General features: G+C 50.8%; 2 protein-coding genes and 1 non-coding gene across 3 annotated transcripts; all 3 read right to left on the reverse strand.

Annotated features, from left to right (window-relative positions):
* Positions 1 to 1560: 1560 nt before the first annotated feature.
* On the reverse strand, positions 1561 to 6368 carry TMEM14C (transmembrane protein 14C). The gene is made up of 6 exons (XM_004596546.3): positions 6266 to 6368; positions 5514 to 5590; positions 5240 to 5316; positions 4445 to 4546; positions 2459 to 2546; positions 1561 to 1708 (listed from the first exon to the last, which is right to left on the reverse strand). The coding sequence occupies exons 2-6, from the start codon at positions 5534 to 5536 to the stop codon at positions 1654 to 1656; spliced, it is 345 nt and encodes a 114-aa protein (XP_004596603.1). The 5' UTR covers positions 5537 to 5590; positions 6266 to 6368; the 3' UTR covers positions 1561 to 1653.
* A 7645-nt stretch (positions 6369 to 14013) lies between these two features.
* PAK1IP1 (PAK1 interacting protein 1) lies at positions 14014 to 23613 on the reverse strand. Its single transcript, XM_004596545.3, has 10 exons — positions 23448 to 23613; positions 22252 to 22414; positions 18406 to 18526; positions 18259 to 18333; positions 17788 to 17840; positions 17041 to 17186; positions 16852 to 16949; positions 15475 to 15574; positions 14670 to 14793; positions 14014 to 14521 (listed from the first exon to the last, which is right to left on the reverse strand). The coding sequence occupies exons 1-10, from the start codon at positions 23529 to 23531 to the stop codon at positions 14307 to 14309; spliced, it is 1179 nt and encodes a 392-aa protein (XP_004596602.3). The 5' UTR covers positions 23532 to 23613; the 3' UTR covers positions 14014 to 14306.
* On the reverse strand, positions 16494 to 16600 carry LOC118758380 (U6 spliceosomal RNA). Its single transcript, XR_004995677.1, has one exon. It is a non-coding gene; the product is annotated as a U6 spliceosomal RNA (small nuclear RNA).

Raw genomic sequence — 23613 nt, forward strand, 5'->3', positions numbered from 1 at the left:
CTCACAAACTAGTTAACCAAAATACCCTTTGAAAAATTTGCCACAGGGCCAGAGCCATGGCTCAACAGGCTAATCCTCCACCTGCAACTGTCAGCATGCTCTATGGGTGCTGACTCATGTCCCTGCTGCTCCACTTCCCATCCAGATCCTGTGGAAGCCTGAGAAGGCAGAGGATAACCCAGCCTTGGTTCCTTGCACCCACGTGGCAGGCTCCCGGCTCCTAGCTTCAAAGCAGCTCAGTTCTAGCTGTTGTAACCATTTGGGGTGTAAACCAGCACATAGAAGATTTTTCTGTCTTTCTCTCCAGAATCTGCATTTTCAATTAACAAATCTTTAAAAAAAAAAAAAAAAAGTGTGTTGTTTTTCTTTTCCTTGCAATCCTAGTCTTAGAAATCCTCAGTCACTTAAAAAATAATTGTTGGGGGCTCGGCGGCATGGCCTAGTGGCTGAAGTCCTTGCCTTGAACGTCCCGGGATCCCATGTGGGCGCCAGTTCTAATCCTGGCAGCTCCACTTCCCGTCCAGCTCCCTGCTTGTGGCCTGGGAAAGCAGTCGAGGATGGCCCAAGGCCTTGGGACCCTGCACCCGCGTGGGAGACTCGGAATAGTTCCAGGTTCCTGGCTTCAGATCGGCACAGCACCGGTCCGTTGCGGCTCACTTGGGGAGTGAATCATAGGATAGAAGATCTTCCTCTCTGTCTCTCCTCCTCTCTGTGTATCTGACTTTGTAATAAAAATAAATAAATCTCCAAAAAAAAAAAGTAATTGTTGGGCCCAGCATAGTAGCCTAGCAGCTAAAGTCCTCACCTTGCACACACCAGGATCCCACATGGGTGCCAGTTCGTATCCAAACAGCCCCACTTCCCATCCAGCCTCCTGCTTGTGGCCTGGGAAAGCAGTCGAGGATGGCCCAAAGCCTTGGGACCCTGCACCCGCGTGAGAGACTTGGAAGAAGCTCCAGGCTTCAAATCAGCTCAGCTCCGGCCATTGCAGTCACTTGGGGAGTGAACCAGCAGATGGAAGATCTTCCTCTCTGTCTCTCCTCCTCTCTGAATATCCACCTTTCCAATAAAAATAAATAAATCTTAAAAAAAAAAAAAGGTAAATGTTTATGCAATGTATCATCAATCAACAACTTTCCTTTGTCCTGAAGTCATTCAAAGTAGACAATTCCAGAACATAACTTTAGCAAATGACATTCACTTTTCTCTGTTGTCTTCCCTGCTATGCAGACAGCTTCGGTAATGAAGACACTACAGAAAATATTATTTATAATTTTATTTTCAGTGATATTTCATTTCACATAATTTCCAATGGGGTCTGAGCTGTAAGACGAGCCTAAGAGCATGCATCCTAAATCTCACCAGAAGCATGTCTTCCCCGTGGCTCTGAGCGGGAGGCCAGCGCCCCCCAGTGTTGACACCTAGCATTTCACACTGAGATGAAACCAAGGCACGGGATCGCGCTCACAGGCTATCATTGAGTCCTTTTAAATAGTCGTGATGGTAACGACTAGTTCTTCCTGTCAGGTTCAGTGTCTTTTTTAAAGGTAAAATATCACACTATTCAAAAATGCCACATTTCATTTCCTGAATACATTGGAAACAATGAAGTCTGGAGATGTTTAATTCTTCCCGAGCCCAGGGACAGGATGCTTACTGATGGGGTCTGTCCAACATACTAATTCCAACTTTGGCGAACATCAGCAAACTGTTCAAAAAAACACAAAGCAAGCATGTTAGGGAAAGGACAGACCAGCTGCTGGTTTGAAAGGGACTACAACTCGGCAGGCCCCTCCCAACTGCACAGGGTGGGAGACCCACAGTGGAGCCATCAGGGAAAAAAATTTCCACTGCTGAAAGCATGGAAGCAAAGCACACATGAGCTGGGAGTTCCTAACACAACCTCCAACAACCTGAAGAGGTGAAGAAAGGAACAGGCCGGGCCCCAGGGTGACCGAGCTGATGCTGGTGCCTCCAGGCCAACTGTCCTGGCTTCAGCAGACACTCTGCTGCAAATACGAAAGTTCCCCACACTCTGCTGCAAATACAAAAGTTCCCCAACAGCACAAAGCCTAGTACATCATCTGCTTGGGAAAACAAGATTCAATCAAAATTTGCATTTTTAGCAGAATTTTCAGTGATAAAGGATACCTATACAACCAAAAATTAAGGACCGAAGGCTCCTGGCTACACAAGGGGCTGTACAACGAAGCTCCCGCCATTACTGAGAAAACTTAAGACGCAGCAGACACCAAATGTGAGGACAAAACCATTCCTACAGTGAACGATATGGCCATTCTGACACTAAGTCATCAGTTTTTATGTCTCCCCTACTTGTGTGTAAATGACTTCAGTTGGTGTCTAGCATTAGGTACAGTGAAACACATTTTTAAATGCAGGAGGTATCTTGGGCAATAAACTCTATATTGTTAAAGAAGAAAAACAGAATGGCAGGTACCTGGCACCTGCAATTAAACCCGCAGGCATGAATTTTCCAGAGTGGTAGAATCTCATCCCCATGATGCCAGCCAAGGTCCCGGACGTAGCTGGAGAGAAGAGGCGGAAAAGAGTCAAACATCTGCACACTCAGGACGACGAGGAGTGGGAAAAGCCTACCTTGGACTCCAGGGCGAGCCCCCCGCCTGGTCCTCAGAGGAGGATGCCTGATGGCTGCCACAGCGCGTGCGGCTGAGCGCCAACACGGACCCCGTAGAGCATTTCACAGCCCGCGCCCGAGCCTCCATTCAGCCCTTACGTCTTAACGCTTTTCAAAACCCACACTTCAACCATGAATGCCTGAGTTTCCTCCATAACTATAGGACATTTTTCAAGCCTCACAGATACTATTTCCTCTACCCCCGTACATTTTTTGTGCTGAGCAGCTACCAAGCCCCAAGGCCCACCCCGCTGCTGGAGGGCAGTCTGCCCTTTGGCGGTGTCTCGAGTGTGATGGAGAACACTTTCAACAATCACACCAGTACAAACTGGGTAATGGTGCCACAGGACTAATGCCACACGGAATGACAGGGGTGCACAGTCAGGAGCTCGCCCCAGGACTAGCCCGGGAAAGTAAGACGGAACGGAGACCTGAAATCACAGCGAGCAGCTAACAGGCCAGGCGAAAGGCGACAGCAGCGTAAAGACTCAGGGCAAAGGCAGCCAGGGCAGCCTCTAGGAGACACCTGTCAAGCAGAGCCAACAGAAGCAGAGTCTGTCAACACCAAGACGGGACAACTGGGGATTGGACTGTTATGACCCTAGGACAAGTCCCTCAAGGCAGGGTGGAGGGGGAAGGCCAGCAGCTGAAGAGGGAAGAAGGTTCGAGGTCTCTGACAGCACAGAGCTTCCAAGGAGAGAGAGAAGGGATCCACAGCCCAGGAGGAGCGGTCCCGGAGACGGACACGGGTCAAGGAAGGCTGGGAAGCTGACGGCTGGAAGGGCGTCCCAAAACGTGTGTTCGTCTGCCACGCGTGGAAGAGGGGGCTCGGCAATGAGCAACTGGCAGTCACTAATTTGTGCTGCAGCACGAGAAAGAAAGCTGCTGGGCAGACCGGGGGGCCATCATGGCTCCCCCTAACCCCTGCACAGCCTGCTCAGGGCACGCACTTGTTCTCCCACACTTCTGGGGACCTCAGCTGCGTCTGTCCTCACCGTGAGATACCCACACTGCTAGCACTGTGTCACACACGGGTGGAGCCTGACCAACACGTGCTGGATGCCACCCCGATTAAGACAGGCTCTTCCCTTCCCACACTCCTCACTGTGCACACAGCGTGCCTCCCAGGCCCACAAAAGCTCCTTTCTTGGCCATGTCTTGCTTCCCCAGTCAACCTGAGGGTACCCCGCAGGCCAGGCCCCTGCCTTTTAGGGCGAGCTGACTGCTGAGGAGGTGAACGGGTTTTCAAAGGAGAAACGCAGTCCCCAGCCCAGTGCTGCTGTTGTAACGCTCACGCCGACCACCTCAGCCGTGGACCACCTCAACAGCTAGCACATGCATTCCGGCCTGGCACAACCTTAGGAGCAATCTCATTGGGGAATTCTGAATTCATAAGGCATGAAAATGTTCCACAGCCTAACATACCCGTGGAGATGGCTCCATCTTTAGCCTAGCTTAAACACTGTCCCCTCAAAGACAATGGTCTCTTCATCATCCTGGTCCCATCCATTTCAGGTGCTGCTGGGGTCTGCTAGGCTGCTTCCTTCCTTCCCAGAAGATGGGAATAAAACCTCCCTTACTGCAAAAAGTAAATAAACAAACAAAAGAGATGCCAGCACAATTCCACCTACTTTAAAACTTCCCTTGGCAGCAGCAGTGAGCCTGAAGTGTGAAAAATCTGCCCTCTCCCACCGAAGCCGGGTTACTGTAGTTCTGTTTGCTTTCCTTTTTGGTGCAGACTACTGTGGACACACCACTAGCCTAAGGAGACACGAGGGATGCACCTACCCAGGAAAACCCACACGTTCCTCGGGTCCTGAGACAGCTGGTAGGCCCCCAGGCCTGCCAAGCTCCCGAAGAGGAGGCCCGCGGCCAGGGACGGCACGCTACCTAGAAGGAGGACACACACAGTGAGGCCGGACACGGGTGTCACCCACAGCAGCCACCCGCCCACCGCCAAGCAGCGACGTGTTCCCGGGAGACCAGGGCCCCAGTACCGCACTCTGTCCTTCCCAGACGGGCAGGGCACTTCCATTTCAAGAAGACAGACACCCTCTAAGACAGACACCATCTAAGAAGGGCAACAGCTCACCGCTTTACTGACTGGTCCTGGTTAGCCCGTCAAGGACCACTAGTGTACAAGGGCAGGGGAGCGAGACAGAGCCAACCCACTTAGAAACAGAGAGAACTGGAGAATCCGCTCTGTGCTGCCCACTGAGGCAGGGCTGCGGGCAAGGAGGCGGCCACGGGCACATCCCCCATGGAGTTCAATGTGAAGTCTGGGAACACAAGAGGTTTTCTCCCACTTCAAGAGCCCACAGAAGACACGCTGGGGTCAAGGCTGACTTATGGCAGTGGTGATAATGACCATCTGCTACTCCCCGCATCTGTAGATAAGGTAGCAGAAGCAGATGACCCCGCAAGAAGGCTGGCTCGGCTCTGCGCGATAATCTGAAAGCAGAGGCTCTCGGGGCATGCCAAGGAGGCCTGCTCTCAAGGTTGGGGCACCAACGACCCTCGTCGCTCCCAGGGGCTGCTCCCGGGAATCCCCGCTGCCCTGCAACAAGCACCCAGATGCCTTACCTGCTCTGGCGTAGCCAATGATTCCACCAGTGGCCACCAGAGCCGCATAGCCAAAACCAAAGTAGTGTAAAGGCACTCTGGAAACCCAAGAGAAACCGTGAGAGCCACGTCCAAAACACATCCCACACTGACTGGAAGGGGCGAAAACGGCCTTATTCTAAACCCATCCCTGTGCAAAGCCTTGGGAACAGCAGGGCTGGGACTCCAGTGCAGGCTTCTGCTCGGCCCCAACCACCAACCACTCGTCCACACCGCCTCGGGCCTCTGCACTTACAGCGGGCCCGTATTCTTCTGCATGGTCCTTCTCCTCCTGTGTCAGGCTGCAGGAGTTGACAGACACCTGGCCCGCACCTGTGCACGAGAAGTGAGGCCAAGATCCAGCAGCCGCCCCGGGCTGGGACCTCTCCCCACCGGGTGTGACATGTGCAGGCGCTTGGCACACAGCAAACGGCAGACCCGCCTTTGCATAGGACAAGCCACCCTCTTCGCAGGTTAACAGGATTATTTCTAACCTCCTGGACTCTTGGGTCAACTAGGAGGGAGGGAGGGCGCTGCTTTTCACCTCTGCCCTAGGAACTTAATCACTCCAAGACACCCAGCCCACAGTTCACTGTCACATTGGGACAGGGAGATGGCGCAAACACCAAAATCCAAGTTGGCACTGCCTGCGACACCGCACCCCTGGGACACGCGCTCCTGTGTTCAGGAAGTGTCCAGTGCCTTACAAACCCGTGACGGCGGAGCTTCCCCTTCGGGTTCTGCTTCCCTAAGATGGGGAAGGACCAGTGGGGCACGGGTGACTGGGAGTCCCGAATCGCGAGTTCCAAGCTGCGAACCAGCAAGAAGCGTAAGGCCACGGAGCGACAACAGCCTCGCGCGCCGCGGAACCTCCGCCAGAAAACACGCGCGACGAGCAAAGCACCCACGAAGCGGCCTACAAAGTCCTCGCCTGCGTCCAGGGCACCGAAGCCCTGAACACAGTTCCTCACAGTCACTCCGAAAGCACAACACCCCCCCCCCAAGTACCGGAATCGCCCTCCGGGAGTCCTGGGCTGCAGGTAGAGGGCACGCCAGCCGCCCGCAGGAATCGCAGCGCCCGCCGGAAACGGGAACCGGGGCGGGGCGGGGCGGAGAAAGGCGGGGCCCGGGGCCGGAAATGCTGGCGGACGCCGCTGCCCGGAGCAGGGCGCGACCAAGGTATGGGCGTGGCCCGAGGTTCCGCTCCGTCTGAGAGGCCCAATGGAGCTTGTGGGCGGGGCGTGGGGCGGGGCCCAAGGAGCTGTTATCCGGAGAACCAGTGGAGGTTGTGGGCGGGGCGTAGGGCACCGCATGTCGGCCCCTCGGCGGCCCGGAGCGTGTGGGCGTGGTCTGGGGGCGTGGCCGACTTACCGCGCCGTCCTGGAGACCCAATGGAGCCTGTGAGCTTGTGGGCGGGGCGTGGGCGGGGTCGGCGCTGGGACCCACCTGCTCCAAAGTTCCCCGGGTTTTGTCTCCTAAAGCTGGAAAGCCGGCGATTGCATCGGTCGGGTTTGTGGAGAGCTCCAGTGGAAGTCACCACTGCTGGGGGAGAGCGTTTGAAGACCCAGGCATGAAGGGACTTGTTAACAGGGTGTAAACCGGGTGTGGGCCTTCGGGGACACAAAGCACTCTGCCCACCCACGAGCCGGGCGGTGTGGTTCACTCCCGTTTCTGCATTTGCTTTGCGGAGGGAGGCCGCTCGGGACGCATCTCCACGAGCAGAGTAAGGTATTTATAATTTCCAGCAGCAGGGCCCCGTGTTCCCATTGTGGAAACTGGATATCTGGCTTGCCTTCGCCTTCTGTGTGGCCGCCTGCATCAACAATATCAACCAAAAGCAAAGCTGAACTTTCAGTTTGAAATCAATTCCTAACAGTATGTGCAATACTTATTTCCACATTGTATGGCTTTGTAACAGCAAAATCATCCATTCAGTAATCATTGCTCCAATAAATTAATAGATGACATTATGAAAAAAATTTTTCTCAACCTGCTTCATTTGCACATGCTTCTAAACCTCCTATTGTTGGAATTGTAATAATAATGTTTGTAGGGCCCGGCGGCGTGGCCTAGCGGCTAAAGTCCTCGCCCTGAACGCCCCGGGATCCCATATGGGCGCCGGTTCTAATCCCAGCAGCTCCACTTCCCATCCAGCTCCCTGCTTGTGGCCTGGGAAAGCAGTTGAGGACGGCCCAATGCATTGGGACACTGCACCCGTGTGGGAGACCCAGAAGAAGTTCCTGGTTCCCGGCATCGGATTGGCGCGCATCGGCCCGTTGCGGCTCACTTGGGGAGTGAATCATCGAACAGAAGATCTTCCTCTCTGTCTCTCCTCCTCTCTGTATATCTGACTTTGTAATAAACTGAATAAATCTTAAAAAAAAAAAAGTTTGTAAAAATGTGCCACTGTTCAGCGTGGCCCAGCCCTCGTCATACTTTGTCTTCTCCTTTTGTAAAATCCAGTCACAAATACTTTGGTTCAGGCCTGCCAAAGTTTCCTAATCTGTTCTTTACGCTTCTATACAAAATGCTTTGTCAGTTTCCTGCTTTTTAGGCCAGATCACAAGGATAACACGCCCTGCTGGCGACCCTCGGCTCCAGGAGTCAATGTTGTATGATTTATCCACCCATTTTCCCTATGGCTACCTCCTGTGGCTGCCCATCCACCTGATTCCCGTGGCCGTATAACTTTCTATAAAAACCCAGCTAACTCTGAATGAAAGGAGAGCTGACCCCAGCCGGTTGGTTGGTTAAGCTGCCTCCTCAATAAACTTTGCTGCTTTGCAGAGCTGTCTGGGCTGCACTTCTTGGGGAGAGGCTCAGGTTGGATGCTACACTCTCCCTCTACCTTGTTTTTTTTTTAAAGATTTATTTTTATTAGAAAGGCAGTTTTACGGAGAAGGACAGAGAAAGGTCCTCCATCAGCTTGTTCACTCCCCAAATGACTTCAATGGCCAAGGTTGGACAGATCCGAAGCCAGGAGTCACGAACCAGAAGCTTCCTCTGGGTCTCCCATGTGGGTACAGGGTCCCAGGGTTTTGGGCCATCGTCCTCTGCTTTCCCAGGCCACAAGCAGGGAGCTGGATGGGAAGGTGGGTAGCCAGGACATAAACTCATACCCACATGGGATCCTGGTGCTTACAAGGGGAGGATTAGGCAATTGAGTGCCATTGTACTAGGCCTGAACAACAAATACTTTTATTCAAAAAGGCAAAGAATTCCCAGTAAGGGTATTTTTGTCTAGTACCCAGCTTTTGCAAGGCTGAGGAGTAGGATAAAAGCAGTCAGTGTTAGCGCAGAGCACTGGAGGACAGCCTGGTCTCTCCCTGATGCTACGAGTCTCATGACCACCAGCTGCCCCACGCACAGTTCTGGACGGGGTGTGAGGGAAGCCAGTGATGCTGGAGCTACCTTGCTTAAGAAGCATTTTAAAAAGGCCTCAATAGTTGACAGATAACTTGGTGAAAAATACGTAATAGTGTTGGCCCAACGGAGAAGGCCCCAGACACCCGCATTCCATAGTCAGGTGTCTGGGTTTGGTTCCCCACAATCTTTCCTGACTCCGCCTTCACCCAGTGGGTAGTGGCAGTGATGGCCAAGTCCTCGGGTTGCTGCCTCCCATGTGTGAGACCATCACTCAGTTCCTAGCTCCCAGCTTCCACCATAGCCCAGCTCTGTCCTGGTAGACACACAGGGGTAGTAAGCACATGGGCGCACTTTCTCTTGCTCTTATGTGTATGTATCTCAAACAGATAAATAAAAAACAGATAAATAAAAATTTCAAAAACCAGGCCCAGCGCTGCTCCGACCAGCAGAGTCAGTAACATGGACAGGGAGAGGGTCTGAGGATGAAGCACCGATAGGAGACCAGTGATGGTAAAAGTCTCTCCAAAGTCTCGCTGTATCGCTCCTTCCCTCTCCTTGTGTACTCTTCCCCCCAAGTCCTCATTTAGCAGGATGTTGGATACAGATGAGTCCAATTAGCCTAGGTGTCTTTAGGCACAAGCCCAGTTCCAGCTCCTGCCCAGCTCAACCAGCACTAATCAACTCCTTAGCCCACAACAGAGCGTGACAGCCTAGTGAATAAATCCTTACCTTACACGCACCAAGATCTCATAGAGGCATCAGTTTGTATCCCAGCTATTCCACTTCCCACCCAGGTCCCTTGTGGCCTGTGAAAGCAGTAGAGAATGACACCAAAGCCTTGGGACCCTGCACCTGCGTGGGAGATCCAGAAAAAGCTCCTGGCTTCAGATCGGCATAGCTCTGGCCATTGCGGCCACTTGGGGAGTGAACCAGCAGACGGAAGATCTTTCTGTCTCTCCTTCTCTCTGTATATCTGCCTTTCCAAATTGAAACAAATCTTTAAAAAATTAAAAACCATGTAATGAGGGAGAAAATACTTGCAAACCATACATTTGGTAATATCCGGTGCATACAAAGAACTCAGTCACACTAACTCGGGTAAAATACTGGCCAATGAACTGAAGCACACTGGCATATCACTTTATACTTACTATGATTTTTCAAAAAGAAAAAGCGTTAGAAACGCCATGGAGAAATAGGAGCTCTTGTATACTGCTGGTGAGCGAATGAAGTGGTGCGGCCGCTGCGGGAAACAGGATGATTCCTTCCAAGCTACCCTAGGATCTGCCTGTGACCCAGCCACCCCACCCCACGGCACACAGTAGAACTGATAACAGGCCCTCAAACAGGCATCTGGAGGCAGAGGATCATCGCAACAGTATTTGTGACGGCCACAAGGCAAAAACAACCCCAAGTATTCCTGGTTTCTATATGTAACGCACTGAAGTTCTGAAATGTGCTACAACATGGATAAACTGACAGTCTTCAGCTACAGGACAAATGCTGACTTCGCAATAAAAATAAAATAAATCTTAAAAAAAAAAAAAAAGAACAGGCCGACCGCTACAGACAGGGGATAGAACAGTTAGCAGGGAGGGCAGGAGGGGGAGGAGCTGCGAGCTAGGCTGCAGCAACAAAGGAAGACTTGGGGACAGTGGCAGTTGCGGTGGGCCCTGGTAGTCAATGACACTCCATCACACACTTCAAAATAGCTGAAAATGAAATGTTTTACAACATGTGTATTAACAGTTTTAAATTGTCAAGGTCACTTAAAACAAAGAAAAATGGAAAATCTTAACAGACCAAGGATGACTAAGGAGACATGACTGCTAACAATGTAACCTGGCAGGGGTCCTGAAGTGGCAAAAAGGAATTAATGGAGTAACTGGCAAATCTGAACAGGCTGTAAATTAATCCAGTTAATTTCTTTTTTTTAAGATTTATTTATTTGAAAGTCAGATATACAGAGAGGAGGAGAGACAGGAAGGAAGATCTTCCATCCACTTATTCACTCAGCCAGAGCTGAGCCAATCTGAAGCCTGGAGCCAGGAGCTTCTTCCCGGTCTCTCATGTGGGTGCTGGGTCCCAAGGGACATGAACCGGCACCCATATGGGATCCTGGCACATGCAAGGTGAGGACTTTAGCTGCTAGATTACTGCACTAGGTCCAGTTAATTTCTTAGTTTTGGCAAATGTGCCATAGCTGGCTGAAGGGTATGTGAAAAATCTGTATTCTTTGTAACTTGTCTGTAAATCAAAAATTCAAAAACAAGGGGCAGGCCTTTGGCACAGCCGTTACATCACGGAGGCTGTCCCATCCCGTGCCCGAGTCCCTGGGCTGGGGTCCCAGCCTTGTGTCCAGTTTGCACCCCAGGAAGGCAGCATGCAATGGCTCAAGTGCTTGGGTCCTTCCTGCTGATACGCAGCCCGAGGCTGGCTGTTGTGGGCAGCTGGGAAGCTAAGAAGATGGAGGTTTCTGTCTCTGCCTTCCAAATAAAACAGAAATAAATGTAAATTCTTTAAACAAGAAACTGCTTGGAAGTCACACCGTGAATTGCTGGAAATAACTGACACCTCAGATTCCATGTTGCATTATTTGCCAACCTACCTAAAAATCGGCACGTCTCCATACAGTCCACCTCGGGATCAGTTCGTCTGTAGTTCACACGGATCTGCAATACAGGTTTTCATGTCCTGATTGCTATTTCCACCACCTCTTCACTTTGCAGCTACTTGAAGCTCACCACCCCCCAAATAACAAGAAGTATGCTACAGCGACGTGCCAACGGCCATGGCCAGCCTTTCCGGATGGTCTTCCAAGTGCTTTACCTCTACTGGCGAGTTCAGGCCGCACGCTGACCCTGCGAGGCAGGAATTCCCATTGTCGCATTGACGGTGACGCTGAGGGGTGCAGTAGCATGCGGAGCCACTCCTAATACCTCAAGTCTCGGATCAGAGACCAGGAAAGCCATCACCAAGCCAGCAGCTCCCAGTTCTCAGAGGTGTTAAGACACGCACTCTCCAGATTCCAAATCCTCCCAAATTTTGAATCCAGTTTGAAGTGTTTACAAGGCAGAGATCAGCAAAATTAATTCACTCGAAGCCGACTTCACCAGGTGATGCTGTGGTGCAGTGAGACAGGCTGTGGCCCGTGTCACTGCGGCCCCAGCTGGAGTGCAAGTTCCAATCCCTGCTGCTCTGCAGCCCACCCAGCTCCTTGCTAACGTGCCTGGGCAAGCAACCCAAAATTGCCTCAGTATTTGGATGTTCAGAGCCCTGCCACTACTGGGAGACCTGGAAGAAGTCCAGGCTCCTAGCTTTGGCCCGGGCCCAGCTAAAGCAGACATCTGGGAAATGAATCAGCATGTGGAAACTCTGTCTCCCTCTCTCCCCTTTAACTGCCTTTCTAATAAAGCAGCTAAATAAGTAAATCTGACTTTACCACAGAAATCAACAGACAAGTTAATACAGCCTATCTAGTCAGGATATAGAATTATCTGCACCCTGTGGAAATCAACATTTTTAAAGATTTATTTTACTTTTATTGCAAAGTCAGATATACAGAGAGGAGAGACAAAGAGGAAGATCTTCTGTCCGATGGTTCACTTCCCAACTGACCGCAACAGCCGGAGTTGCAGCAATCCAAAGCCAGGAGCCAGGAGTTTCATCCGGGTTTCCCACACTCTAGGGCTTTGGGGCTTCCTCAACTGCTTTCCCAGGCCACAAGCAGGGAGCTGGAAGTGCAGCTGCTGGGATTAGAACTGGCGCCCAATTGGGATGCCAGCGTGTTCAAGGCAAGGACTTCAACCACTAGGCCATCATACTGGACCCAGAAATCAGTATTTTAACAACAAGGGCTCAAGCACACAACAGAGAAAGGTCAGCCCCCAGCCAACAGTACTGGGTAAGCTGGTTATTGACACACAAGAATGAAATTGGACCTCTACCTCGCCCTACACCAACTGAAAGTGGATTACATGGATTAAAGACTTAGAACAAATAAGCCAACTAGAAACTGGGGAGAGGACCTGCAGCGCTATTTCTCCAAGCACGCAGCGCCGATCAGTGCCGGGTCTGGCTCCCAACCCCAGGACGTGGGGTGGTGGGTAGGTTCCTGCCGCTGCAGCAGGAGACGGGGATTCCGCTTGTTGATGCGGCTTGGCCCTGGCGCAGAGCCTGTGCAGGTGTCGGGGAGTGAACCAGCACATGCTCGCTCTGCTTCTCAGGTTAGGCACAGCCAGGTAAGCAGCCACTTGGGATGCCTACAACCACACTAGGGAGGGCCAGCAAAGGGCAAGCCTGAAAGAAGCCTCATGGCTCCTATTTACAGGAAACATCGCTATACCGTGCGGGATTTCTTACTCTGTGGAGAAACTCCTACGCTGTGAACTGGAGAAGAAATAAGCAAAATTGAAACAAAACAAAAAAGACACAACAGATCAGCAAAATGAAGCTGTTTTAAATAAATAAATAAAATTGATACACCATTAGCCTAACTAATGGGAGGGGAAGGAGAGAGAAGACTCAAATTAATAGCTAGGCATGAAAAAAAGAGATACCACTGAAACAAAAAGAATCATCCGGAAGTATTACAAACAGCCACATGCCAATAAACCGGAAAATCTAGAAGACAACCTCAATAAAATTCCTAGCATGAGGGGCGGGTATTTGGTGCAACAGTTGCGATGCCCCTGGGATGCCCACAGCTCGTGATGGCACACCAAGGTTCAAGCTTCATCTCTGCCGCCGACTCCAGCTTCTTGCTCCTGTACACCCGGGGCGGCAGCAGGCGAGGGCTCGGGCACCCGGGGAACTGCTGCCCTCGGGGGAAGCCTAGATTGAGTGCCTGGCTCCCAAGTTTGCTCCGCGTCAGCCTGACTGGCGAGGCATGTGCAGAACCAATCAGCAGATAGGAGACAGATCTGTGTGTCTCTTTGTCTCTCTCCCCAATAAAACAGAAAAGCATTTTAACTTAGTTTATTTTTAAATTAAACAGTGACAGAGAAACGAGACCTTCCGTCTGCTGGGGCTGTCCTCTGCCCTTTACTGCTGCGAAGCAGTACTAGTTTAAACAAGTTTGGCACTCTAGAATGTTCTTAGTCCTCAACTCAAGCACATGTCTGCTTCATAAGCATAGTTTATTTAAAATACTTAACATTTTTACAAAGTTTTACTTACCAGAACACTGACATGGACAGTGTTTGAGTTTGTTGTAACATACTTGCTGGAATGAAGATCTTTTTTATAACTTCCGTTACCAAAAACAAAAAATTTGCACTAAAATTATTAGAACCATCTGAAGAAGCCAGCGCAGGGCACTTTTTTCATACTTTCCCCATTTAGAAGCAAAATAACACTGTATCCACCATTGGTAAATAATGGTCAACATGTTTTTAATTATTAAACTATAATATTTTGACAAAAAAGTCTTTACTTTCATACATATCAAGTATGTATAGTTTACTTTGTATGTTACACATTAACACACACAACCATGATATATAATAAAGTGTTGTCTGCCTAAAATAATTTTACCATTGTTAGAAAAAATACCAAGGTACAATTTCTCCATGGGAAATCCCTTGCTTTCAGTAGGAAAAAAAAACAAACAAAAGCCACCTTAAATATTTGAAAAGAATGATTCACCTAAAAACCAGTTCTCTTGAGAAGGGAAGCCTGGGACTCACGCCGTCACGTCTGTTTTCTGCTTCTTCCTCTTCTTCCTCCCCGGCGTTCCCGCCGCTTTCCTCTTGCTTGCCGCCAGGCTGTCTCCCGCTGCTGGCTTCTCGTGGCTCCCTGCTGAACCACCTGTCTTTGTTTTAGGCTTTGCCTGCACTGCTTCTTCCTGCACTGCCGTGGCAGGTTCCTTCTGGATCATCTTGGACTGTTCTTTATCTACTAAAACATAAAGAGCATATTTAAAGAATCAGCTCATTCCCCTGGGATGAAATAAACATAGGCTGACATGACATGAAAGTCGAGTGTGGAGACCAGCTGCACGTCAGTAATTCCAAAGGTACAAATCGTGCAACACGGCTTGGCTTACCAGCAGCGGGCTCGGTCCCTGCAGGAAGGCTTTCCTTGGGGTCCGCTGCTGTGTCCAGCCACACCCCGAGGCACGTCAGCCTGGCCCCGGTGTCCACCTCACAGAGCAAAGATGGCGGTGCTTTCTGAAACACAAGAAACCCCTCAGCACGGCCCGAACACAGGAGCGTCAAAGAATTACCATCTTTTCTATGACGAAGTTAGCTAATTTTAAACTCACTGTATTTGCTAACATATAATATACTCTAAAGTAACTTCTTCTCTTAACTCAGGACCAAGATTTGGCCCTTGGCTGCTCGCAGAGCTGACCCTGAAGTACTCAGCAAGGAGCAATTCCAAGGCGAATGGCCATGTCTCGTTTACGCCCAGAGTTCAGCAAGGAAACGTACACAAACTCAACACTCAGCAAGCCATGTTCATGTGAGAGAATGAAGAACGTACGCCAAAACCATAGAAGGGAATTTAATGTATTGATTATCTGGTTCACAACTATTTGTTAATTGCATAATCAGGAAACCCAAAACTTCTCTTAGTCATGGCAGTATTTTTACCCAAGGCTTTGCAGAGCACCCCAATATCTGAAAAAATACATAAGTAGAGTGCAGAGGGAGCTGGAAGATTCTACCAGCACCGACCCATCGAGGCTAGCCGTAAGGAAGACTCGTGGGAACCTCCCCCAAACCACTAACAACCCTGCTGGAAGAGCTCTTGCAGGCTGACTGAACAGCCCACGGAAGCCCCCGCTCACTTCAGTGACACCGCAAGGACTGTCCTGGAGGGGCTGTGCGCGAGCGCTGGACACGCACCTTCTCCTGCTGCAGCCTCCACATTTTGATGAAGCCATCACTCGACGCAGTCACAAGGACATGGTGCTCTGGAGTCTGAAAACTGGACATGTCTTTTACCCTACGACAGAGATAGCAGCACTGTAAAAGACAACTTCCTGTCAAACGGTGCGACAAGACCAGCACCTCCACAGCCTCTTGCTTCCTCAGTGCCCCGGGCGCCTGCCTTCGGCGACCAGCGTCTACACTGTACATCCACACCAGTCACAGCTTCACACGGAAGGCAGCGTGCACATCATTTATCGGCCCTGGTGGCCCAATGGGTAAGAAGGCAGCGTGGACCGTCCACCGTCTTAAGGAACAGTGGCAAAGGCGATGATAGCTAACTACGCTCAGGTCGTCACAGAGGAAACACAGACACAGGAAACAAAGCCCCCCACTTGGGTAAGGAAAGAAGACAGCCACGGTGACGTCCAAGGCCAGCTCCTGTGTGCCCGTCTCCCTCCTCGCGGCTGCCAAGGCCGCTGTGCTATGCTGCCTTCATTTCCTTCTGCAATATGAAGGGGACTAACTGGTCTACCTCCACTTTTGTTCCCTTAAAATTCTTGACAATATGAACCAATTATATCGGTTTTATATTACAAATATGTATATATGCATATATAAATTTTATTTCTCTTCTGCAAAGCTGGGATTTGCTTTGAAATAGAGAGGAAGAAGCGGCTGGGCTTCACCGAGGCTTGTTCACGTAGTGAGGGGGAGCCTGCTTTACACTCCTCCGTGACAGAGTCAGACACACCGCAGCACAGGTGGCCCTCCACCTGCCCTGTGCCAGGCACGCTCCCCTGCTGTTTGCCCTCCGTCACCCAGGCCTGCAGCCTGTCCCTCACGCACCCCGAGCTCTCGCCCCCTCAGGGCCTCTGGGCTCTGCTGCCTTCCAGAACCAGCTCCTTTTTTGTCTTTTTTTAAAAAAATTATTTTATTTTTGATGCTGTCTACATAATTAAAAATGATGCATGCCCTTGAGGACCACCGATTAAAACAATATGGGATGCTCCATGAATTTGCGTGACATCCTTGCGCAGGGACCAGGCTAATGTTTTCTGTGTCGTTCCAACTTTAGTGTGTGTGCTGCCGAAGCGAGCACCTTTTTTTTTTTTAAAGATTTACTTTATTTTTATTGCAAAGTCAGATATAGACAGAGAGGAGGAGAAACAGAGGGGACGACCTTCCGCACCCTTTTTGTCTCTAAAGGTCTCACTCTTCCCCTCCTCAGAATCGTACCTCGATGAATTCACTTTACCATTCTTTAATCATACTATTTAACTCCTAATTAAAACTACATTACGTGTTTGCCCAGACTACACACACACACACGCACAGTAAAAGTGAAAATACCTTTTTTCATGAGCTTTAAATTTACAGAGGCATGTTAGTGAATCGCAGTCAAAAAACCGGACAGCTTCTTCGTCTCCAGCCACTGCGAGGACAGACTCCTAGGGGACAGAGCAAGAAGGGCAGTATCCAGAAATCACCGCGAGCTCTCAGCAGCCCCCGTGCGTGCGCAGCGCGACTCCGGGCACGTACTGAGAGAAACCGAACAGCAGCAACTCTCTTCTCGTTCGTGACGGTCCCGCTGACGGACGCAGTGTCAAGCCGATAGACGTCTATTTTATTCAGCGTGACAACTATGTATTTCTCTCCCTTGGGTGACCACTCCACTATGTGAGCATCTGCAAGTTAAAAAACAGTTCAAAACAGTTAAAATAAAGCTAAAGATAGTCCAATAGTTGAAAGTTAATATAATCAAAATACTTAATAAGTCAAAACAAAATGATCCAAGTAACAAAATCTCCCATCCATTATCCTATTTGATCTTTCCCAGTAAACTCATGAGCCACTTCTTGTGAATTAAGTGTTAGAAAAGAAACTGGCTTCAAAGTAACATCAAAAGCCGCATGTAATTGGTACGTGGCAGTCATGACAAGAATCCAGACATAGAATGGGAAAAACCACCTAAACCTGCACGCGTGCAGTCGCTAGCTATCGCCAGGGGAACCGGACGCGCATGCGCACGCGCTCAAGAAACAGGCGCATGCGCAAGGGGGACTGCAAGGAGTTCACGGAAAATGGAAATAACAGATAAGCTTCATCTGGGTGCCCCCCAAAAACGTCAGCATCCAGGCGCATAACACACCTATTCTGAAAAAACAGGCAGAGATTTCAGAATTAATAAACTCTCTTCATTCCATTCTGCATGAACTTTCTAAAGTATGTTTTATACCCATATTCCATTCAGTTATCAGAAAACACATTTCAAACCACCATACTCACTTTGTTTTATATTTTTTATGAATGCTGATCGTCCCTCCACAAGATTCCATGTTCTACAAAACAGACAGCTCACTTATAATATGATCTCCAGTTAACATGTTTTAAAAAATGAGCATAATGAAGATTTACTCAACTGGCAATTTTACTGAATAGCGACTATTTAAAGGCTCTGCCATTTTCCTAACAGTAAGCCTTAAAAGCTTTATTAGCAAGGCTGACACAAGAGCTCAACTGGCTAACCTTCGCCATCAGCACCAGCATCCCACACGGGCATCAGTTCATGTCCTGACTGCTCCAACTCCCTCCTCTTCGCTGCATACCTTACAGAGTCCAAGTTTAGAGTTATCTTACATTGAAGAAACGACTCACTGGCGTTCAACCGTCCCTCTGTACCACTATGACAGTAAGAGACTCCCTGGGGTAAAAGGCCACCAACTCAGTAAAGTCACTCTTCAGGCATGAGCAACTCACCTTAGAGTCTTATCAGTACCCACAGACAGGGCCAACTTGCCAGAGGGGTGGACAGAGAGGAAGGTCACGTGTCCTCTAAAACAAAATCAACAGTCAGCCCCCGTCTGAGTGGCACAGGGACAAGGCCACGGGCACGAGCCCACTCACTTGTGAGCCTTAATCGACTTGAGGCACTCCCATTTCTTCACATCCCACACACAGATGAGTCCGTCCTCCGCTCCACTGATTAGGTGCCTGTTGCCATGGAATTTCAGGCAAGTAATTGTTCCTGTCAAAAAAATGAAAATCATATCCATTTGAAATGCAAGCTTCATTTCTGCTCTGAAAGCTATGAGACAGTAAGGAGAACATCCAGTGTCTTAGTATTACTGAAATAAATTTTAAAGTCCAGACAGAAGAAAATAATTTTTCACATAAGAACACAGGATTACAAGTTCATGCAAAGCATGTCAGCTGAGGGGGTCTCTCCCTCTCTCCTTTCCAGAGGCGCCCTGTCTCCCGGATCCCTCCCCACTGCCAGGAGGCGCTCTCCCCACTGCCAGGAGGCGCCCTCCCCACTGCCAGGTGGCCCTCTCCCCTTCCTGCCTGTCTTCCTGTTCGCCTGTTCACTTCACAAATAAAATGTCTCTATCTGCAAACACAACACAACACAACAGCCGAGTTTCTCCAGCTGTAGACAGAGATTTGAACTAATTAATTCAGGTCCCAATAGTACATTTAGGAAAAGGCTATCTAAAACAGTGTGGCCAGATGGTGGCCGCATGCCTGCACCTTGGAAGCAGTGAGCTGGAGACCTCACCAGCCACGCTCTTTGACTGCTGTGCCTGCAGCCTGGGATCCAACTGCTCTTCTGGGAAAATCACAACAAATCCCTGACCCCTGCATTCCAGCTGTGTCCTCAGGAAGCCCCTTCCCAGCTAACACACCTTTCTTCATCTTCTCATTCTCGCAGAACACTCACTCTCCTCTGCCAAAACCGAAACTGGCTCTCACATTCCCCTAAGAGCACAAAACAGAGAGCTGACGCCGGTCAGATGGTCGAGCAGCCCAGCTGCCATCCAGTCCCCAGAGCAAGCCACACTATTCCTGTTCACTGTCCTCAGACCCAGTCAGCCGCCAGCCCCTCGGCACCTCGTGGCCTGTGAAGGCAGTTTGCTGGGAGAGATGCAGTCACTCAGGTACAGAATGTCCAATGGCTGCTTCTGCAGAGCAGCAGAGCTGAGACTCTACCCTGGTCCCACAGGGGTCCCACAGGGGTCCCACAGGGTCTGCCGCCTGGCCCAGGACGAGCGGAGTGTGGACTCCAAGCATGCCTCCTGGTCAGCCCCTCATGCTGAAAGGTCTTCGCTATGTAGTGTAACGCAGCAAACAATGACTGCACTAGTAACGCATGGGCTGCCGGACCACCTTCCTCTCCAAGAGGGACGGCAATGTTAACCCTGGTCTGTGTTCCTCTTTCTATAAAATCCCACTTCTTCCTTTGGAAATGTCTCTTCACATCTGCTTCCTAGCAAAGAACTTCTCTACCTGCAGCTGTCAAACAGGCCCCCGCTTGCTGCATTTCCCACATAGAATCCCCTCTAAGTCCGCCTTTTCTTGTTAAACACAGGTTTGCACAGGTCAGTTTTTAATATATTTCCTCCAAGCCTAAGACAGACAGAAGTCTTTCTTGAATGACCTGCTATTGGGGGACAGCGAGGAATGGAAACTGCTTAAATCCTTTGGCCTGGCATGGTAGCCTAGCAGCCAAAGTCCTTGCCTTGCACGCACTGGTATGCCATATGGGCGCTGGTTCTAATCCCAGCAGCCCCACTTCCCATCCTGCTTGTGGCCTGGTAAAGCAGTCGAGGGCGGCCCAAAGCCTTGGGACCCTGCAGCTGTGTGGGAGACCTGAAAGAGGCTCCTGGTTCCTGTCTTCAGATCAGCTCAGTTTCAGCCTTTGCGGCCACTTGGGGAGTGAACCATTGGACAAAAGATCTTTGTGTCTCCTGCTCTCTGGATCAGACTTTACAGTAAAAATAAAGAAATCTTAAAGAAAAAAAAAGTCCTCTGGAAAAGCATGACACTTGGGAACATTCAATACTCTAAATGTCCTGCTAGACACGGATGGCTGATGTGGATCTAAAGTTAGGGTACCAAACAGGACACCTCTCCTGTCTCTATAGCAAACACACCTCCATGGCTGACTCCCCCACGTCAAACACATTCTACTTGATCCTACTATTTCGAGTTCTTCCTCTCCTTTTCCTTCTCAAACAAATATCAAACTCTTTTCCTCTGTGCCCTGGGGCAAAGGCAAGGAAAGCCACACAGAACGTTCTCTACTGAGACAAGCTGCTTACCGTACCCACCATTCCTGCTACCACCTGTGCCAACTCCACCATCAGCCAGGAAGCCCAACCCAGGGTGGGGAGCCGGCACCCCGATCTCCACCCAGGCCTCCTCCACTTACAGCTGGGCTCCACTACCAGCTAACACTGCTCCTCATCCAACTCTCACTCAAGCTGTGCATTCTACTGTCTGTTTACCAAGCCACAGCTGCCCAGGCCTTGCGTGCCTCCCTGCACTCACTCCATCTGCTTTTTCTTCAAAAAATGGCAACCTGGGCCCGGCGCGATAGTGTAGCTGTCAAGGTCCTCACCTTGAACGCACCGGGATCCCACATGGGCGCCGGTTCTAATCCCAGCAGCTCCACTTCCCATCCAGCTCCCTGCTTGTGGCCTGGGAAAGCAGTCGAAGACGGCCCAAAGCTTTGGGACCATGCACCTGTGTGGGAGACACGGAAAGAAGTTCCTGGCTCCCAGCTTCGGATCGGCACAGCTCTGGCCGTTGTGGTCACTTGGGGAGTGAATCATCGGATGGAAGATCTTCCTTTCTGTCTCTCCTCCTCTTTGTACATCTGCCTTACCAATAAAAATTTTAAAATCTTAAAAAAAAAAAGGCAACCTATTTTCTCCAGCCTGTCCCTTAAACCACTCATTCACCCTCCTCTTCAGTTCCCTTTAACGCAATCCTATTACACACACTAACCAACCTATCAACCTCTCTCTCCCTACAGAAAGCCTGTGGCTCACTGTGAACACACTCAGAGACTCTTCAAACTAACGCTCCTTAATTCCCAGCTTCGCACTGTAGCTGGGCAGTCCTTCTGCTGGCCGTGCCCCGGCCAGGGCAGTCCTTCTGCTGGCCGTCCCCCGGCCAGGGCAGTCCTTCTGCTGGCCGTCCCCCGGCCAGGGCAGTCCTTCTGCTGGCCGTCCCCCGGCCAGGGCAGTCCTTCTGCTGGCCGTCCCCCGGCCAGGGCAGTCCTTCTGCTGGCCGTCCCCCGGCCAAGCACCTCTCACAGCCAACCCCACCCCTGCCCACCCCTCCCAGCACCTGCTCTCCAGGACACCGGGCATCTGCCCCATCTACTTCTGCAGCCCCTCCCAATGCCAGGTTAGCCTTCCCTGAAGCCTGGAGACATGCCTGCAGTTCCCTGTGGACACCAAACTTTAGACCTAGGTTCAAGTTCTAGTTGCATGGTTTTGTGACTTTGGCTAAGACATACAGAGCATTTAAACCTGGCGTTCTCTTCTATAAGCTGATGCTGTACCGGCTCCTTGCTAGCACACGGCTGGGAACAGGCTCTCCCTCAAGGAAAGTGGGCAACGAGGATGCCACGGCTGGAGGCTCGTGCTGCCTGGCCAGCCTCCGGAGTCTCCTGCCGCCCTGCCAGTTCCATACGGCCCCAGCCACCAGGCTCTTCAGATAATCAGCCATCTTCCGACAGGAGGCCGCCCAGGAGGCCTCACCCACCGGCTGCCTCTCCTCACTGAACTTACTACTTCCTCTCAGCTCCAACTACGAGCACCCTGAGAGCGAGGAACCACTTTCTTTTTTTCCTCCCATTTTTACATCTCCTAGCACTGAATCGGTGACACAACATACTCAACGAATCCCTAGCCTGAAGTCAAACGGTAAGGGACTGTCATCTTAGCAAAGCAGCGTTCTCACCACTGTGGTGCACCAGGGCCCCGTGCTCAATCTTCTTCTTCATGTCGTAAATGTGGATTGTTTCATCTTTGCTCCCAGTGACCACGAAGCGACTGTTGACGGCCACAGCCGACAGGGAGGCGGTGTGGGCGTGGTGGGTGAAGTGAGCCACCGCGGTCCATTTCTGCCGGAGAGAGCATCACACTGTGAACATGCCAGGCCACCCTGCCAAGGCTTCCCTCCAACGGAGGTCACCAACGGATCCTGCACATGGAGAACCACCCCCTGCCAAGGCTTCCCTCCCACGGAGGTCACCAACGGATCCTGCACATGAAGGACAGCCTCCACAGCAACACGTGGATTAGACCCAAGAGCAGGGACAGACAAGCTCAGAGGTGACAGTGCTGCCCAGGTGGTCTCCCTCCCGCACGGCAGTGCCTGGGCTCCAATGCCACCTGAGCTTCCAACCCCGGCTTTGTGCCCGAGCACAGCCAGCAGGCAGCAGGCGATGGCTCAGGTAGCTGGGCTTCTACCAGCTAAGCAGTGGGAAATCTGATTCCAATTCTAAGTTCTGGCTTTCGTTTGGCCCAGTCCTGGCTAACGTGGGCATTTAAGACAATGAACCAGTGGCCAGAAGATCTCTGTGCCTGCCTTTTACATACACAACAACAACAAAACAACAAATCTTAAAATGAGCACACCTCAGGACTGAACGAAGAATGCAAAGGAAAAAGCAAACTCAGTTGCATCATTTAACAACCAGGGCAGAATAATAAGCAGCAGCCAAGTCACTCTTGCCATTTTCTGGTTTCATCCAACCTGACACCAGGCAGAGAAGAAATTCCAGAGAGCTCTAGAATTACTGCGAGTACAGACAAAGCAGCAGGGCTCTATACATCCGGAGTCCAGGTCTCTTTTTGTTGGACTCTTGGCAATTTATCTGACTTCCTTTCGCGTATCCAGCAAAAATAGTTATCCTCTGCTACAATGTATCTGTCTGGTTTCCCCAGCCCCTTTACTGGCGAATCTACAACGCTCCACCTTTGCCTGGAACACAGCAAGTCCCCAGGAAACCCTGAATAAACTCCCGGGGCTCCCTGGAAACCTAACTCTTCGTGCCCTGTGGACACTTCATCTGCAGTGTATCACACGCAGCTGGCATCTCCCTAACAAGCACCGACCCTTCCTGACCGGCACTCACCCGCCGGGAACCTCACCTCGCGGCCGCCGCTCGCCTCCCCCTCCGGGCTTACGGTGAACCCGAACAGCACCTGCTCGTAGCAGCCCGCCACCAGCTCCATGCAAGCGCGCTCCGTGGACCCTGCACAGGGAGGAGAGCCCGCGCCGCCAAGGCTGGCCTCTGTAGAGGTCAGCAATGGACCC

This window comes from Ochotona princeps, chromosome 1 (genome assembly GCF_030435755.1).
Source record: "Ochotona princeps isolate mOchPri1 chromosome 1, mOchPri1.hap1, whole genome shotgun sequence".
Classification (NCBI taxonomy): domain Eukaryota; kingdom Metazoa; phylum Chordata; class Mammalia; order Lagomorpha; family Ochotonidae; genus Ochotona; species Ochotona princeps.